This window comes from Cyprinodon variegatus, unplaced genomic scaffold (assembly GCF_000732505.1).
Source record: "Cyprinodon variegatus isolate N-32 unplaced genomic scaffold, C_variegatus-1.0 Scaffold253, whole genome shotgun sequence".
NCBI classification, from domain to species: Eukaryota; Metazoa; Chordata; class Actinopteri; order Cyprinodontiformes; family Cyprinodontidae; genus Cyprinodon; species Cyprinodon variegatus.
In genome coordinates, this window is record NW_015150706.1 from 303,682 (window position 1) to 323,518 (window position 19,837).

The 19,837-nt window shown below is 36.1% G+C and overlaps 1 protein-coding gene across 11 annotated transcripts in view; it reads left to right on the plus strand.

Annotated features, from left to right (window-relative positions):
• The window catches only part of ptprm (protein tyrosine phosphatase, receptor type M), a 230,477-nt gene that overhangs the window by 48,235 nt on the left and 162,405 nt on the right, over positions 1-19,837 (plus strand). For all 11 annotated transcript variants that reach the window (XM_015382250.1, XM_015382251.1, XM_015382252.1 and 8 more), the window contains exon 2: positions 3,743-3,865. In XM_015382250.1, coding sequence (XP_015237736.1) covers positions 3,743-3,865 — 123 coding nt within the window. The remainder of the gene's footprint in view (positions 1-3,742; positions 3,866-19,837) is intronic.

Genomic DNA, 19,837 nt, shown 5'->3' on the forward strand with positions numbered 1-19,837 from the left:
TATATATATATATATATTTTTTTTTTTTTTTTTCCTTTTAGTTATACAGTACACTACTTTTTGATGGTCTGTCACAAAACATCTAATTAAGAATATTAAAGTTTATTGTCAATATATCACACAGTGTGAAAAAGGGCAAACTTTTATCTGGGAGAGTAAATTAAACTAGGTAAATACCATTTTTGCTAATTGCACATTTTCTCAAATTGAACGTCTTCACAGTCAGAAGTAGATGGTTTTTAATGTCTTGTCACCAAATGAAGGGAGTAACAACAGAATTGTTAATGGAGCAGAACTGGTAATGATGTCTTTGAAAGGAAAAGAAGCTTCAAACTGCGTCTTTATCCCCCTCCATTTTCCTGATTTATTATTGAACAGTGTGACATTTCAAATAAAAAGGGCTAAACCTTTCAAAAATTAAGCTGGAATTTGCCTCTGTGTTTTGAATATTCTTTTTAAAGGAATTTATTTCCTCTTCAGCAGTGTTCAGAATACTCCCCCCCTCTGGCTGTGAATATGTTTCCCTTCTTAGCAGTGCCATTGATTTAAATATCAAACACCAATAAAAGCCACCTCTTTGGGTCTGTTTGAGATCCACCATGCTGAGAGAAACAGGCGGGTGGCACGGCCTAAAGAACTTGAAACTGTTTAGTCAAAATATTAATGGCATGGAGCCTGTCCCTGCGACTCTGCAGCCAAAGAATCATGTTAATGTTCTTCAAGTTACATTTTGGCAAGACACACATTTATATTCATTTCGACGGCGAGCTGACTGAACATGCAGTGAATGATCTTTTTCCGCCCCCATTTTCTTAGGTCTGGAGTTGCCTTGAAGAGATCATCTAAAAGTCTTGGCAAAAAGGTTCATGTGCTTTTTGCTTTGCAATTTACCCGACCATACATGCACCACATTTTCTGTAATGTGGGTGGATTTATCACTCACTATTCTTTTCATTCTTACATCCTCCCACTCAATTATATATTGCCAAATAATAGCTTTGTAATAACAATAAATTTACTGCAGAACTTTTCAAATGTTAGCAGATTGTCTAATCACTCTTTACAGTCTGATGCATTGGTCAAGTGAATTGTATGGAGTAGTTGTAAAGAAAGAAAGGAAAAAAAAAAGAAAATTGCTGCTTGAATCTTTCGTCAGTCCTTTACTCTAGCTTTATGTCAGAGTGGAAAACAGGTGTGTTAGGGGCAAAATAAAAGCAAATACTTACACACAAGACTGAATTAATATGAAAAAACTTAGTCAAACGGTTCAAATATACTCTACACCAAAAGGAAAACACTAATTTAAGTTGGAAAACAATGTACAGTTCCTAAAAAACAGAATACTCTGATTAAATGAAAAATACTCAAGATAAAGAGGAAAAAAGAAGCCCATTTACAGAAAAAAAATTAGTAAATGTGACAAAAACAGCATCAATTTACAGAAAACGTACTTATAGAGAGGGTTAAATCTGCAAAAATATGTGGTTTCGTAAATATTTAGCTATGAAAATAAATGTTAGAAAAATGTCATAGAGACATTTTTTATAACTGTATATAAGCCCTAAGAGGTGTTTTAAGACATAATTTTGGATATAAAGCTAAAATCTACAGTCATTTGAATAAGTAATAATTGCCACTACCCGATCCATCCCGGAAGCACGATCGGTACCATCTGCTCATTTGCACATGCAAAACCAGATATTGATCTGGGTTTCATAAATAAATAATTGTGGTATTAAAACTACTTATTTTTATCCTTAAAATACTAAAGAATGCTGATACACATCTTTATAAAATGTTTTATGAATTTTCTGAGACAATTTTGTTTAACATTTTCTCTGTGACGTCATTATGGGACATCCTCAGAGCAGTCCAGCAAAATATGATTAAACCATTTTTATCTGCATTTTCGTTGTTTCTATTTAATACCATAATGTTAACATGAAAGGAAAACATAAACTCAAAAGTCTAGATTTATGTTTAAATCCAAGGCTGAAAAAGTTGGCTCCTGGAAGTAGCGTAGTATCCCATTTCCGCCACAGGTTGGGCAAAGACAAGTGATTATAAAAAGGATTTAAATGCATTTATTTTCTCACGAAATATATTATTAACCTTTAACACATTATAGTTTAGTGTGCTCACTATTTTTGAGGAAAGAAAAACGTAATTTAGGTCATTTTTACAAAACAATATCGAGGGCGAACCAGATGTATATTTTGCTGTGCATGCAACTTATTACGTATAACAGAAATTGCTTTTATCAATAAATCATAGCAACCCTTAAAACCTACATTTTTCAAATTCAGGATCATCGGGTCAAACTACCAAGATAAACATGAATCAATGTCTGTTTGGGGGAAGCTTAATTTTCTCATAAAAACTTCCACGAAATAATCACATTGTTTTCCAAAAGGAGACTTCTGGTAACAGTGATCATTTATTAAAGCAAAAAAACAATATTTATTTGAACAAATATAAATATTGTTCATGTAGCAACACTGCAGCCTGGATACAGCCCACTCATATTTTATACTAACAAGGTGCTGATTTTTCTGGACAAGCTCTCAACAATGACACATTTTTTTACCTGTGATACTTTGCAGTTGCACCGCTTGATGTCCACCCCCTCAAAAAGACAGTCAAAGCAACAAATACATCTTCATCATCAGTCGCCCTGTGGTGCTGGGTATTAATTATCTTGTGTTCTCCACTCATTTGCACATGTACTGTAAATGTCACCATAGAGATAAATAGGGAGACAAAACTCCAGCTTGTAGCCTTTATGCAGCAGAATGTCAGACAAAGCTGGCAACAGATGAGATATTGGTTTTGGCTTTTTGTAGATTATAGGTCAAAGGACATTTCCACAAGCAATAAATTAGCATGCTATTGGCCTATTACTTTCCTTGTAAACAGCATACTAGTAAGCAGTTTCATATTTACCATTTAGATTCATCTCTCTCTTTTTTTTTTAGAATAATAAAGAGTACATTTGGTATCAACAAAAACGGAATGATTTAAGAAGCATTACCATATGATTTTAACCATGTAATCTGCAAGCCTAAAAAAAAAAAAAACCTACCAGCTCTGATCTAAAAGCCATCTTTATATTTCATGTTTTTTACTCAGAATGAACTCCTTCCAGCCACCTGCTGTTCTGACATTACTTTTTAGTAGATTTATGACTGGATTGAAAAGCACTTTGGGGCATAAAAAAAGGATCAGCTCTCATGTTCTCTGTGTGGCCTTTAAGGTGCGAGGAATAAAGGGAGTATTTGTATTAATCGATCACACGCCAAGCCTGGTTGAAGCCTGGTCCTAATGGTTGCTTGCTGCCATTTTGCAAGCAGCTTATAAAAAGGATTAGAGTGGCTCTTTGGAGTGGGAGTGCGCGAACAGCAAAGTTTCTGTGGCCGGCAAGGAAAATAAATCAATTTATGGTTGATGGCGGTGCGGTTGGGGAACATAATGTCTAACGATGATGGAGTTTGGACACTTCATACTTGTCATTGTGAAATTGGACTGCCGTGCTGCTAATGATGGTAATGTATGTTGTGCCTCGCCTACTACTGTAATCCTTCACTCTCTCTCTTAATGCATCTCATTGTCTGGCATATTGCATTATGAATACCAGAAAAAAAGAAAAGGGGAAGAATTTAATTTATATATTCATTCAAGCGCTGAAGTAATAAGAAAAGCTGGATAACCATATAAATTATTTTTTCTTTTTTTTTCGTCACAGGTGATTGTAACTTTGAGAAGCCACTAGCAGCATGTGGATATAGCCAAGGGAGAGACGATGACCTTGACTGGGAACAGGTCAATTCCAGGGAGAAGACTTCATCAGATCCATGGATGCCCTCAGGTAAGGATGGTGGTGCTTGGCAAATGATGAGAAGGAATCATGCTGAGAATAAGTAACTCAAAAGGCTGCACATTTGACACTTTATTTGACACTTTTATGTCTGAGACAGTCAGAAGTTACTGTGAGCACAGTTTCTTTTGGAATGATGAATTATTCTTCAGAATGTTTTTTGAGTTAGTGAGCATTAACCATTTGTAATTTTGACTCATCCTTTTTAATGTGAGCCAGCAGGTTTTAACCAAAAATGCATGCTGGAAACATAGTTTTTAAATCCAGATATTCTAATTTAAAAAATTCTGTTTTAGTTTACGTCCACTTAATTCAGATGTGAACTAAGCCTATATAAACATTGAGAATTGACATGTTTACATCAAATTTCATAACCTGATTTTTGTATGAAAAGTTTTATTTTTAGGATACGAATATTTAACACTATTAGAAAATATAAAAAAAATAATCTATAGCTTGTTTCATAGGAGTCATAACCTGGTTTGTGCATATATAGAGTAGTAGCTATTCAAAATGTCCCCACTTTCCTTGATGGGCCCTTGGCTGGTCCCCTACAATTCCGTTTTAACCATCAATCTTTGTACTAAAATATTCTTTCTGTCATGATTTGTGAAAATTAATATCTAAAGAGAAGTGCCTTCTCCTGGTCAGACTCTGTAATTCAGTGAATGGGTGGAGTCAGAGTAAAGAAATATGCACTCCAGGGAGGAGGGGGTTACTCCAGTGGCTGGAAGTTGGAGGGGATATTACTGGGAGTTGCAGGGAAGTGGGCTGCTGGTGTTTTACTGGGAAGGGCCATTTTGAATGGCTACTATAACTTCTCCAAAATTGTCTTTCAATTCTTGTTTAATCAGGAGAGGAAAAATTAAAGAGCTCATTCTGAACCCTTTTCTTACCCCTTTTTATTTGCAAGGGTATGCACGAGATTTTGACTTCTGTGTATGCCTATTCAGTTGAATGTTGAATGTTAGCAACATAAGCAGTTAACCATGGTTGGTTGACCAGATTTTTCCTGGACTCTTAAACAACAGATATAAAGTTACACAAGCAGCAACACTTGTGCCTGCAGGGGGGGGGTTGACTCAAAGTGGGCGAATGTTAGCACCCTTCCCAAAATATGTTACACTAATAGAGTCTCACTCCCAACTCGTCAAATCTTGGCGCTTGGTCAAGTCCCCATCGTGAAGCCATGGTGATACTCGTCTTGTCACCTATTGACATGCAGGATGCAAGACAGGTTGTAGTAGCAACTTGCGAAACATTTCCATGAACTACAAAGGAAAAACTTAAACCTACACTTCAGCTACCAAGCACACTTTGTAGGCTAAAATTTTAAAAAGATTTTGTGGTGGGACACACATAAAAACCAAGCCACCTTTACACTCCGGCTTTGTTTTTGGGCATTTTAGTATAGGTTTTAACTGAAGCTCAACACCATCACCAATTCTTTAACATGAAAACATCAGATTTCCAGGTGATGACTCCTTTAAGAAGACAACAAAAGCCCATAAGTAATCTTTTTCTAAGAGTTTCTATTAATTGAGTGAAGCATCGATGCAGGTTTGATGCTCAGCTAATATCGTCAGCATCTAAAATAAAAACACCTAATGCAGAGCACTCAACATCACACAGCATGTAATTTACCAAAGATAACTCATTTGACAGAACATTTGCATGACAAATTCTCATCTTTTTAATTACATTTATCACCCAATGAGCAATCCTGTCTGCTATGTTCAAACCAGAGATCTTCCTGAACAGGCAATGAAATAGATTGTTATCGGAATATACTGTGCGGCCACTTTCAATATATTTATTGCAGTTTCAGAAGCAAAGGCATATGTATTACAGCTTTATTCAGATTGATGCGTAACAGAACTACTTCATTTCGCATAAGAAGACTATTTCTGTTTCCCTTCAAACACTATCCTCTTGTATTTTTCTATGTATTTTCATCGCTGATGTATGTTCTTTTCTAATACAGTAAATTATTGGGACAGCCATATTAACTAACAACAATTGACATCAAAGCACTTAGATCCATTTTAATTGAAGACGTCCATCTATCAGTCATGCGCCAATATTCATTAGAATGCCTTCCCTGCTTTTGTCTGTCGCACACAATTTGTCTCCTTAATGTTGCATTGATCGTTCTTCATTTGAATTGAAATCCACAGATATCACCACCTCTGAGCAGGCTGCTCCCTCAGAATTAGACTAATGAAATGGTTTTTCTTCTTTTCCTGTTATAACTAAGGTAGTATTGGAAACTAATGGATATTGTTTCTCCTTTTCTATCAGACGACTAATCTAACAGAGGCTGCATCCCAGATAGATTGCATTGTACCCCCGGTGACAAACAGGAATTAATTAGCAAGCCCTCACTAATTTTAAACAGCCAGTGCCCAGACCTGTTTGTGTGTCACATCAGGATGATGTGTGCTAAACTGCCCCGGAGAAATTACTTTCCACGGTAGGGGAAGTGTCTCCATTTTTCCATTGCAATTGATTAATAGCAGGGCATATGGAAGCCAGGCAAAGGTGACTATGAAATCTGGGAAAGCCTTGACCTACAAATTAACATTATGCGTGCGGTCTAAATTTAACAGATCTAATTAAAATCCCATGTCTGGTTAAGAAGTGTCCCTGATTGTGCTTCCCAACCGGAGTACACTTCAGACAAGCACGTTTCCACGTGTGCATCTTGAATTGTGCGTAATTAGCAGGTTGCAGCTCTTTCTCCATTTCAAAGTGTGAGCACTCAACCTTCTGTGTGAAACTGTAATCTCCCCTCTTTGACCAGACTGAAAGGGATGTGAAATGTAGTGTACTTGACAGGTAAAATTGTTTTACTGATACTAGAGCAGGGGTTGATGGGTAAAAATGCATTTAGGTGAAAGCAACGCTGGTGGAAAAGCTATCTCACCTCTGATTGCTGTCTTACTCTTGACTCACACTTATGAATCTTCACAAAATGACCTTATCATACTCACACAAAGAGATTGTTATCCTACCTAGTGTGGCAGGATGGAAATGGAATTGATGTGGAAATCCTAAGAACAAAGAAAAGAATGCATTACTACCTCAAGCACCTTTAAAATTGGTCGTAGACAGTATCTGTCCAAATAGGGATGGTCTCAATGTCACTTTGAGCCACTTTAAATAGGTGATTTAGGTGATGATTTAAGTTTTTCCTGTACTAGTAGATCTCTCCAAGCAAATAAAGCTTTAAGAGGTGTAATTCCCAGCTCTGATGAAAGCTCTGGTTCTAATCTTTCTTTAGATTGTTTTTTATAATAATATAGAATTTGTCTAGATATAGAATTTGTTTTGTACTTTATTTAGGAACATCAATATAACTTTTACTTTTAAAGCAAGAGTAATAGGTTGTGGAAGAAGCATATTAACACACATTATTTGTGTCTAAATGTGAAGAAAGGCTATTTCTGTCAAACATAGAGACCTTTTTATAAAGATTATGTGGCTGTTCTAGTTTTTTATTGTTTAGAATAGTGCAGCTGTATTCCCATAAAGAGTAAGTATTCACAGTGTTCTACTCATTTACAATTGGGTGCATTACTTTGCCGTAATTGTCTTCCTTTATAGGCATCAATTGACCATCCAGTGGATTACCTTTTAATGATTTGTAGCCACCTCCAGTTGGTCAACTAATTATAAGCTGAATTAATCAGAACAAAATGGTTAGGTTGCCCTTAGTTCAAGCTTTAGGCTTGCAGAGATAAGCTGATCTTTTTCACTGCAGACAGAACATTTGTATAGTAGATCAGGTTAACTCTTTGGTTCACAGCTTGATTATTTCTGTCCCACTTATGAGAGCTGTTGAAGGTTCCACTAATGTGTGACATTTACTTTTTGACTATTGGAAAATCAGAACAGTCAGAACAGTATATATATTTATTTATTTAAAAAGTCAATGTATAAGCTGATGCATAAATGCCTCATTTTATTTCTTATATGTTAAATTCTGTTTAAAGTAACAGATTATAATTAAAAATGTCTCCGGAGCTTTACTGGTTGATGATTTTCTTTATTCGGACCCCGCTAATTTTTAATTGGTTACTCCTGCTCTAGACCCCTACTTTCAACCAATCAATGTTTTATGGCTGCTCCTGAATCTTGCCTGAAAGACTACAGCAGACATGTTGCTGGGTAAAAATTAAGCAGCAGTCTTAGCTCACTCTGTTTTGAATCATACTGAATGCTCACTTTCTGCTTAAATTGCTTTCCTCAAAAGGAATTTTAACCTGATATATTACTAGGTTACCTCATCAGTTATATGCAATTGCTGTGTACCAAAATATAAATTTAGTGCTGTTTGTATCTTGATCAAAGTTGTAAATGTACAGAAATCAACAAGATAAAAATGTGAGTTTTTTTATTGCCATCCGTGGACTGATTCACATTCTACCAAAGCATTCTACCAAAGCTAGAATCAACAGCTAATCTGGCCCAAATCCATCCTATTTTGTTATTAAAAGAAAAACAAAAGCAAAATAAAATTATTTTAGGAAGAAAAAAACAAGCCTTCTTCTCACAGAAGTAGAATACAAACAACGCTAAAACTCCTGGTTGGGATGAGGTGCTCACTGCCTAATTGCTACGTCTGGATGCAGGGTTTCCCAGTTTATCCCTCTATGCAAAGCCAATTGCATGCTTTGGCTCCTGTTTAGTGCGGTTCAGCCCAGTTTTGAGGCTCCATGTATCTTCCTTGGCACTCCCCAGTGTTCCTTAGTGACACAAACTAGAGAAACCTCTAACAGGACTGCCGCTGTCTGTTCTGTCTGTCCTTTAATTATACCAGTTCTCACTGAATTTTGGAAAGTTGAGATGGATGAAAAAATATCAGTAGAATTAGACATCTTTCTCATTATTCCTTCTGTTACAAATTATATGTTGTGAGGTTTATTGAATGGTTTCTGCAAAATGTTTTTTGACCATTTTATGCAGATATGATGAGCAAAGAATTTCTTTTTAGAAAGCCACAGCTGGTGCAGAGGCTACTTACTCTGATAGCAGCATGGATATGATGCCAGCAATACGCTTCTGCTCCCTGCAACTCCCCTGAGACAGATTCTGGGGAATAATAGCAAGAGAGGAGAAAGAAGGTCCCCTAACTGAGATTAATTAGTGCTTTTTGTATTCTGCAAGGCACAATAGCTGATGTGGCCCCAGCTAAATGACTTATTGTGTTATTCTTAATGTCTTCCATAAATATATTGCTGGAGAGAAATTGAATGTTTTTGTCGCACAGTTTGCAGAGGGTCTTTGTTTTGGTAGAGTGTCCTTGGTCGATAGTGACACCTTGACAATAATAAAGAATTGGCCGAATGAAGTCCTTCACAGTGATCTTTTCTCCCTGTTCTTTCTAAATAATGCCCTCTTGATATAAACAAAAAGTTCTTGTTGAAGCACAATAAGGAAATAAGGGGACATTTTTGTTTACTGCAGCACACATAATGAGTAGGATGGACAATGTGAGGAAATCATCTCCAAAGTTCACTGTTAGAAAACGACAACAGAGTCACAGCTTTGGTTCACCAAGTTCCACAGCAGTTAATGGACTCTACCTAAGTAACTACAACTTGTCTAGCACTAATGCTAGAATCAGGTAGTAGTGTTTTTTTGCTCAGAGGATGAAAATGTAGAAAACATGTAGTGATATAGGCAAGATATAGACCGTTAATAGAGGATCTATAATATTTGTGTCTGTTTTTCTTCCAGGAGTTATGGGAATCATGCTGCTGTAGCATAGTTAACTTAAAAAAACAAACTTTGTACTATACCATCAAACTTAACACTTGTCCTCATTAGGTCTTCAAGTGGAATAATAATCCACAGCTAGGGGCTTAGATATAAATCTAGCCAATGAAACAAGACCATGCACAATAAACTAGACTGAGAAGCAACAATTCTTTCGGACAACAATATTGTTTTTTATGTTGGATAATTGAGATTACCTAAAAATCAAAAGACAAGCTAACTTTGGATCAATATATAGAATTTAGATTTTTTTTAATGTGGCAGTCTGCGGGAGTGGGGCTAGAACACAGAACCTCAGGATTCCAAGCTCTATGCCCTTACCACTAGGCCGCCAGTCCCCATTAGCACCATGTTCGTAATACATTTTTACAACATCTTAAAAATTTTGTTATTTTACAAAGCACTTGAAGTGCAATTAGTTTTAGCCATTATGGAGACTTGTCAACCAGCCCTAAAAATACTTCCTTCCTCACTTGAAAAATAGGTTGGCAAGTTAAAAGAACTTGTACCAGTGATGTGAAGGTTACTTTAAAAAGGTAATAGCTATGGTTACAGTTACTTCTTCAAAAGAGTAACTAAGTTAGTAACTTAAGTATTGCACAAATAAAGTAAATGGTAATAAGTCTAAGTTAAGAAAAAATATTTTGCTTTTCTCATGCTAAAAATATTGAATAACATTGAATAGCAGTCCTGTTATCGGAATTTCAAATACAACTGGAGGTTTAATTATGAAATCAAAGATGTTTGATAATGACAAATGAATTAAATGATTAATTTAAAGTGCTATGCATCTGAAAACATTGTGTGCTACCTTAATCCATTTTTGTGAGTTTCAAGAGAAAGATAAATTGTGTTTTGTTTATTAAAAGAATAGGAAAATTAGATGTAATAATTTCATTTTTTTGCACATTGACACTCTTTAACTATTTGTAAAAAATGTATAGAATTGAAAAAAAAAATTATTTTCAAGAAATTCAACAAAAATACAATATACTTTGCAGTAGGATTAAACAAATAGAGTTACACTATTGTAACACTTGAAATATATTTTTCAGGGTGCCAGATGTAAGCCCATGGATTAAACCTAACCACCTATTCAGTTAGATATTAGTTAATAGAAAAAAATCCTTATTACCTTATGTACATGGAATTCAAGTATGGTCCTTAATGTGTTCTTGAAATGAACAACAGTGGGGTCAGTCCATTACAATGTAAGAGGGCATGATGCTGTACGGAAAGAGCAGGAATGCAATCTGAATTTAAATCATTCTAGCGAAACATGGGGTATTGTCAGATTTTCATGATTAAAAAAAGCAAATTATTTTAAGCCATTTCCTGCCACATGTGGAAATTACACCTTGCATTGTGTGCACTGTTTTTAGGTTAAGGATAGAATCCCATTAAATGATTAGTGGACAAAACAGACCAGCAAATTATAAAATCCAATCAATTTGTGCAATCATTTCAGCGCTGCATGTTTGCAGGGTTAAAATATGTCCTTTGGCCTGAGCAAACAGGTTACCCATTATGATAAATAGGATTAAGACTGCGGAAGTGCTTCTAGAATGGAGGACACATTAGCATATTTTCTTTATCCTGAGTTTTCATGGAATGAACAATTTGGTGACTTACTGTACCTGAAGATTCAGTTTATTTCAATGATTTTATATCATGCAAATTGGCTATTATTTGACCCATTTACTTCAGCGGAGCAACAATAGAGCATACTGCATATTAAGATGACATATTAAGCCATTTGGGTTTGCTGCTGATTGGCATACGACAACAATGGATGCTGCCAGGGAACATAATAAGGGTTAGTTGTTCCACCTGACTCAAACGTGCTCTGCATGATGGATGGCTCTGGGTGAATCTGTTTGACTCTGTGCAAAAGAGAACCTGCCAGGCTCTTCATACGGAGAGGCCCAAACTTATTCTGTGTTATTTTTACCAGGCCACTTTCATGTTGCAGAGGACACATGGAATATTCCAGAGAAAATTGAGAGAAGGCTACGGCTGCTCACATTAACAGCCTAACTCTCACAGCGAGAGCATTTTTGATTGGTGGCAGACAGTGAGAATGGCCCTGTCTTCATTGACATTTCCAAAGCAGCAGCCGTGCTTTTCGGCGGCAGTGACCTCTGTGAATTTTATTAGCAAATGAGACCTGGAGGGTTTGGGTTTAAAGAGCGCCCCTTCATTCTGATACCCCCCACATAATGATTTTTTGCAGAGTTCAGGACCTATATGGAGGAGAAATAATGAGCGCTAGTCATTATTGCAAATTATATCCTCAGTTCAGACCATCACTCAACTCATAATTAATCCAGATACCTTTAAAGTGTAGGCTTTGATGACTGGGATTAGACAGGAGGTTATTTGTGAGAAACAGACTATTTAAGGCTTTATCCTCTCTCTCTTTGAACTAACTTTTTTTTTATCAATAAATAATACATAAAACCATTAATATTGACTCCCTAATATTTTTTTGTACACCAGCTGTTATATTTCTTGTTAACATAAAATTCCAATTGAAGACTTAGTTGTTTCATAGATAATTACATGTGCAGCTATGGCTTTATCAGTAAAAAATATCTCAATTGAAAATAGAGATAAAGCACCCAGAAAAAAAGGCAACCATATACCAATAAAGTAACGAAATGAAGGATACTATTCAATTAAACAAAATCTTATGATAAATAAATAGACCACAAACTCATTTAAAAGCTGTGAATACAAACCTAAGACACCTTTGCTGTTTTTAAAGACTCTAGAGTGAAGTAGCTACCAGGTGCCACAAGTCAAACTCATTTAGTATCTGATCCTCGGTGAGTTTGACCACCATAAAACCAGGGGTCAGGTTATCTCGCTTCCTGGAAGTTACAGGTTTACTTTAACAATATGAAAATGGAAAGACATCAGCAATAACCAATAACAACTGTTAGAAATACTTGCAAATTTTCTGCATTAACTGCTTTCTTAAGACATTTTTATTTTTGATAATTGTATATTTCTCTCTGGTTTATCTAAAGACTAAAACTGTATTAAAAATTTCTAATTAAAATGTAATCTATTTTATGCTATTGTTTTTAGTTTAGAAAACTGATTTCTGTATGTAATTGGATACATTTGTCTTTTCGAGTACATTGAAATGACATTTGTTGTGAAATGGTGTTACATAGCTTTGCTAAAGATAAAATTTACCTTTTAATTTGCATAAAACAACTTTGCAATCACCTTTGATGGATTTTAAAAGTGGTCAAATAAACGGTGAATCATTTTTTTCTTTGTTGGGAGTCTTTTTTCCAACCAGATGGTGCAGTGACATTTGTCTTGCATCATAGTTCCATTTCTTCTGAACCACTAAACACTTACACAATAGTTAAATAGGCCCAAACAAGATGTATTAGGCTTCCCCGCAGCCTTAAAAACCTCTGAAGAGCTGTTCTACATTAAACAGTCATTAATAGATTATGGTCATTACATTGTGCTGTAGAATTACATAGTTTAAGCAATTTCTTTAAGAATTAGTCATCCTCATCAGCTTATTTGCTCAACAGCAGGAACTTTTCCTCCCATATGGACAGACACGAGCTGTGGCCAAGTCATAGCTGCTCTGCCAGTTAAATAAGCTGTCAGAGCGCGGGATTAACCCCACGGAAGCCTTTCTTCAGAGTCCAGATTCTGTTTCTGCGGCTCACCATACCATTAAACCACCAAGTCTGTTATTATGGTTTCCCTAATATCAAGTAGAACCTTAACATTTGTGGGTTTGAATTTTATTTTGGTAGACATTGCTTGTTAGATTATATTTATCTTCTAAAATTGCACCCTTGTTTAAAGCCTTTCAGAGAAAGTTCTTTAGAATTCAGTGAAGCAATGGCATTTAAGGCCGGTGTTGATTAATGAAAGAAAATATCTTTTTAAAACTTATCATACTGAAGAGCTCAAAGATAATCTCTCATTTTATTTCGATACAGCTGATAGCTAACAAAGTCTGTAATATTGCAGCATTTTAATTTAGCAGGGTGGCCTCCATTTTTCCAAAGAAGAGCCACAGTGAATGTATGTAGCATCAGAATTGGAGACGCTTCATCTTGCGCTCATTCATTTTTCACATGTGTTTTTTTTGCTCCCCACATTCAGCCATCATTGTAATGGAAGGTGAAGGTGGCCTACATTGGAATATTAATAAATCTGTTCCTCTGAATACCTTAGACAAAAGCCGAGCTGTGGCCTTTAAGGAGCAGTGAATACAGGCTTGGAGTATAGCGAGAGCTCTCTATTTTTAATTGGTCTCGAACTCCATCATTGTTAAAGGCGGAAGAGATAGAGAAAGAGGGATGGGAGTGAGGGAGAAAACACCCTTGTGCATCACTTGCACATTAGCACTGCACTAACACAGTGTTATTATAATTTGCTCTTAGTCTCACTGGTTAATTAGCTTGTCATGGTGCAGCAGGTCCTGCCGAGTATGTGGTCATTAGGTTTGGAGAGAATAGAAGCTGAATGACAGTATATGTAACTCTATGATCTTCTTGACTAGTGTTATAGAGTGACAGTGGAAGATAGCACGATGTGTGGCTTCAGTGTTACTTGGACCACTTTTCTTTTCTGGATACCAAAATTGATTGATTAAAACTTTTTTTTAAATTTTTTTGTATAATCTAAGAAGAGCATTTTATACATTTCGAGAGGGTTGTAAAACTTTCTGGATTGCCTACTGGAAAAAAAGTACATATTTTTAGCTTAATTTCACTTTGATTATAAATTAGCCATTATCAAACTGTTGTCACATTTATGTCAAAACCCCGGAGAGAAAAATAAAATACTCATAAGTATATGAAACTGCGTCTATGCATGAGTTTATCAACCATAGTGCAAAAAAATCCCATATGCATGAAGAACTGCAGCTGATCTCACCACCGGCATTGGACACTGTTCTACTTGTGCACGAGTGTCTCTGTGATTATTGGTGAGTTCGATTTCAGAGGCTTCATCCTCCAAGCACCCAGTCTACCTGGACTGGGTCCTTCGAGGTCTGTGAAAATAAGGAGGCCAGAAGAGTTTGGCTATGGTTTCAAACAGGTCCAGGCTTCTCCGCCTGCACCCTCTGTTGCCTAGGAACCATAACAGTTGACACACAAAGCAGGCAAAGAATGGATGCTGAACTTCTCACTACAGTTCTGGATGCTAATAACACTGTTGAGGAGCTTGAGCAGCAGTACTGTCGTCACAAATATCAAATTTATAGCCCCCACACTGAAGAGATATTACAATCTTTGCTTTAATGTCAGCCAAACCCATTTACATACAGTATTAACGGATAAAAACCTTTCAATAAACCAAACATTACCCACCACATATCTGACTCAATAACCATTTAAAACAACTATTTTCATTTGTTTCAGGTGGAACTATTCACATACTTGTATTATATTAAACTGCACTTACAATATTCACCACTGTTTGGCGCCATTTGTGTTATACATCTGAGCACAGAGCAGCTGGCTTTCTTAGACTCGCAATGAATCACTGGACACCCAATGCTACGTTGGATACAGCCATCCTTCAAAACGGGCAAAAAGAAGGCTCCATTCTTTGGCCGCATATGGAGGAGTCTTCCATACATAAAAAAGGCCTTGTTGCTATGATGTAATCAGCCAAAGAATCTGGCCTTTTGGGAGAAGGCAGCCCCCTGAATTTGAACTTAGCTTATGTCTACACAGGAGAAGGAGGCTCACAGAAGAGCCTAAGCACAGAAGCACCTTCGAAAAAGCAGCCGTCCATGAGTGGGTGTGCCGGATAGAACCTTGTGCATGAGTAAAACGAGTCAATTTTCAACCTTCATAAAATATTTTCTTTTACTTTTGTGATTATACTTCGACTTACAACTTGTTAAGTGGCACTTGTCATAGCCCAAGGGGGGTCTGCATTGCTTTCACCAGCTTTAAGCAACTTTGAGGAGTGCGGCAGTAATCCTGCTACTGAATTGTGGCATATTGCTGCATTGTGGCATATGTCATATCTCCCCATTCGTTATAAATACAGAAGTTGATGCGACCAAGTTTCCCTGAGAGACTGTATATCCATGCAAATTGTGCAGGGTTGATATTCAGGCTATGCAGCACCTTCCTGCTGGGATCTATATGTGTGTTTACTGTGAAGTCATTAAACATAGCATTTTATATTTTTGTTTCGAGGTTCTAAACTTGTCAGCACAGTTGCTGACGAGTCGGGGGTGGGCTGCAGGAGTATGATACAAAACCAAAATTAAACAATTCTTATTTTCAATATTTTCATATGACATTATTTCACCACACTTAGATTTATTGCCCCATCACTCTTAATCTTTCACAGAGCCCCTGGAAACAAAAATGTAGTTCAATCCAAATGCATGCCACCAGGATTTTAACACGCTATGCAATGGCCCTCACGGGACATGCTGTCCTTTAATGGCAAAACAATGCAGATTTTGTCCACCAGGGGGGCACCCAAAATGGACCAAATCCGAAAGTTCTTTAGTGCAGCTTTAACCTTATGTACATTCTGTACTTTCACTTCATTGTAACTAAAATTTGCTTTTTTTCATAGAGGTGTTGGACTATGATATAACTTCCCCTGGTTTCAAACCCATTTCATTGTGTGCATAGACAAGATCTCTTTGAGGTAGTGTGTCTTATTTTGGCACACAAGGGTCTGGAGTTGGATTTAAGGGATATAGGGGAAAGGGAGATACAGTATTTCTGAAATAAACCAGAAACAGGTATAACTGTTGTTTAAATGATTTGAAGTTTGCATCTTAATTACAACCAGAAGGAAGAATGGTATGCAAATCTCCCACAAAAGGTATGACCTTTAAATTTTACTTTAAAAAGCCCATTTTGATCTTTAAGTAAAGTAATGAAGCTGTTGTTTTTTTTATCACTGTATGATGAGCTGCAGTGAAACAATCTATCAAGTGATTTTTAGTGCAGTTTGTATCACTCAGATAGCTGGATGTCAGTTAAGATAGAGACCACATATCACGCTACTTGATTAATGTTTAATCAAATATGTGTTTGAGAATTGATACATTTGCGCTCTTTCTTTGTTTTCTCTTCCCTCAGAAATAATTAAACTCAACATGTGAATAAAAAAAAACAAATTAAAAACACTGTGATGTCCGCGGCAGTTAATCTCAACAAAGCAATCATGCTGAGATTAACTCTGTGTACATATAGAGATGACAGAATCTTAAATAGCTTTTTATCACTCTAAGAGGTAAAAGATTCATTCCAGATACCAAAAAAAAACAAAAAAACAAAACAAACAACTGCAATATAATTTTTTTTTATTATCAATTGAGAGCTTTCTCTGTGTTGGCCATCAGAAAGAATAATTGTGGAATATGACTTCTAATCAACTAGTAATGGTGTTCAACATTACGTTTATTCTTTCTGCTTAAGTTTTGCAACATTATTTTCATTTTTAATTCATCCATCTTTCTAATTGCTTCACATTGTCCTCTCAAAAAACCTCGAGAAGTGAAAAGAAGACACCCATACTTAGTTCACTACCTGATATAGTACAAAAGTTTGTAAGTTAAAATTTTCATGAACATTCATAAGGGGAAGTGTGGCATGTTAAAAAAGAAAATTAAAAAATGGTAAATGATTTGTACAGTGTAGTAAGTTTGACCTTCAGAGGCTACCTTAGCTGAAACTCTAAAGTCATGGAGTTTTGTCTTAAGAACATTAAGCATGTTTAGTTTGGAGAAATCACAAAATAATTGGTAATTATGATCTTATGAGACAGGTTGATTTCCAAAGGCAATAATCAGGCATGAATGTGACCTCTGAAATTGGGTTTACTTTTTCACAGCACCCTTTATGTATGTTGCAATCATGTAAACAATTACTAGACCACATCTAGACAATTTAGCTCTAATATTTATACATAGCACACATGTATCCATCCATTGCCTATACCTGCATATCCTTGTAGGACCATGGGCAGTTCCCCGCTGTCCCCAGAAGTCATTGGACAAGAGTTGATATCACCCCCAAATCTTTTTTTTCCCTGATAGTCACCACTGCTAATAACGACGCCATTATTATTTAAGGGAAGTAAAATAAATTTGATCTAAATATCAATTATGAAACATGCATGATTTCATCACAGTCTGTCACCGGCATGCCTCGCCTATTAATTACTCTAATACCTTAAAGGAACATTTAGAATGACAACCGTTTTTACCTTCCAAACAAAGCCGATTAGACCAACTCTGTGACATCCCGACTCACTGTTGCTGTTCTCGCTTTGATGCCTCTCCTCTTGTTTCATTGTGTAAACATGACAGAATCCCCCTACTCATTATCCAGAGCTCCAGACAGATGGAATTGGTGAGCGTTACAAGAGCAGCACAACAAGACAAGTGGGCAAGCTCGAGTCATTGATGGAACAAATAGGGTTCTGTGAGACGCTGCTTCGTTGACATATTCAGGCAACCAAGCTTGTTGTTTTAGTTAACGTTATTCACCCATTTTAATACAGAAATCTCAGTGAAGCACATGTCTACTGTACCATGAGAGATTTGGGTCTGACTTGCGAGAAACAGTTTATGCTTCCAGCTTACAGGTTGTTTGTCTCACCTCTCTTTGCCCTCCAATCTGTAGCATTCTGCCAAAAACGTATTCCAAAATATCATGAGTCTCTTATGGCTCCGTTTCAAACGCTGTTATGATTCTTGCCATCTTAATACGAAGCCAAACTAAATAAGATCATGACAAATAGAAAGTGTTCTGCATCTCCTTGAAAGTTGGCCAGTGTAATAATTCTCACTTCTGTTTTATAGAGAAGAGGGTAAAGAATTAGATTAACCTTTAATATTGAACCTAAATGATAAAATCTAAATGGAGCTTTTCTTGGCAAATAGATTTTAGCTTATTGATTTTTCATCCCTTTCCCTCTGCTCTGTCATATAAGGAAAATGCACATTTCAAAATCCACTATTTTCTCGGATTAGCCTCTCAACTCTAGTGCATGTCTTTGTATTTTGATGAATAGTAATGAAGATCGGTCTAGGTAATAGCATTTTCTCATCAAAGGTCACAAGCTGGATTTGTGACTGCTTACAGGAAATCTCTTTTAGCAAACATCTCTTATTCTAAGTATTACTTTTATAGAATTTGTGTGCCTCTTTATTGTGTAAGGATCAGAGTACCATTATGGTGAGAAAAACATGTAATCATGATGTTTTATCTATTTTAAATATAGCAATGACTTTGGGTTGTAATTATAGTGGAATTAGTAATAGTTTTACTGGTTTTCATTATTACATGGACACTGTCAAACCATTTAGACTCTTTTGTTCCATCTACAATTAATTTTCTTTTACAATGTTTTGTTATGTCTTTGAAAGTCACTTTATGCTAAAGTTACATATGTGGTGCATGGAATGGGTGTTAAAACACTGCATCAGCATTCAAATACTAGTATTCATTCTCAAAGAAAGAAAAACAACTCTGCTACAGTTAATTATTGGTGAAAAAAAACATAATTATACATCAGTAATTATTAAACAAAAAATGTATCCTACCTGATAAAACCTTATACTCACAACAAGTTGATGTTGCTTCCCTTGTAGCTTTGAAAATTCATTTTTTTTCATGATTGGACAATCCTTGGTCAGAAATATGTCTTAATAAGTGTTGTACTTTCTGCAGAGACCTCAGCTTACACTTCACCCCTTTTCTTGGTAAAAATCCATTATCTGTTTAACATATTAATATAAAAAAACCCTTTGTCTTAAGAAAATAAGCTTTTGTGTAAGTATAGAGACAGATTTCAAAATGGTTTGGTTAAGGGCTGCAATGAAGGATTATTTTGCAAATTGATTAATCTGTCGATTAATTTTTTCAATGAATCGATTAATAATTGGATAGCCAAAGGTTCTTTAAAGGAGATTTTTTGTGAAATTAAACCAGGTAAAAATAAAACTTTTCTACTTGAGGAGTTCTGGATAGATACACTCACCGGCCACTTTATTAGGTACACCTGTCCAACTGCTCGTTAACACTTAATTTCTAAGCAGGTAATCACATAGCGGCAACTCAGTGCATTTAGGCATGTAGACATGGTCAAGACAATCTCCTGCAGTTCAAACCGAGCATCAGTATGGGGAAGAAAGGTGATTTGAGT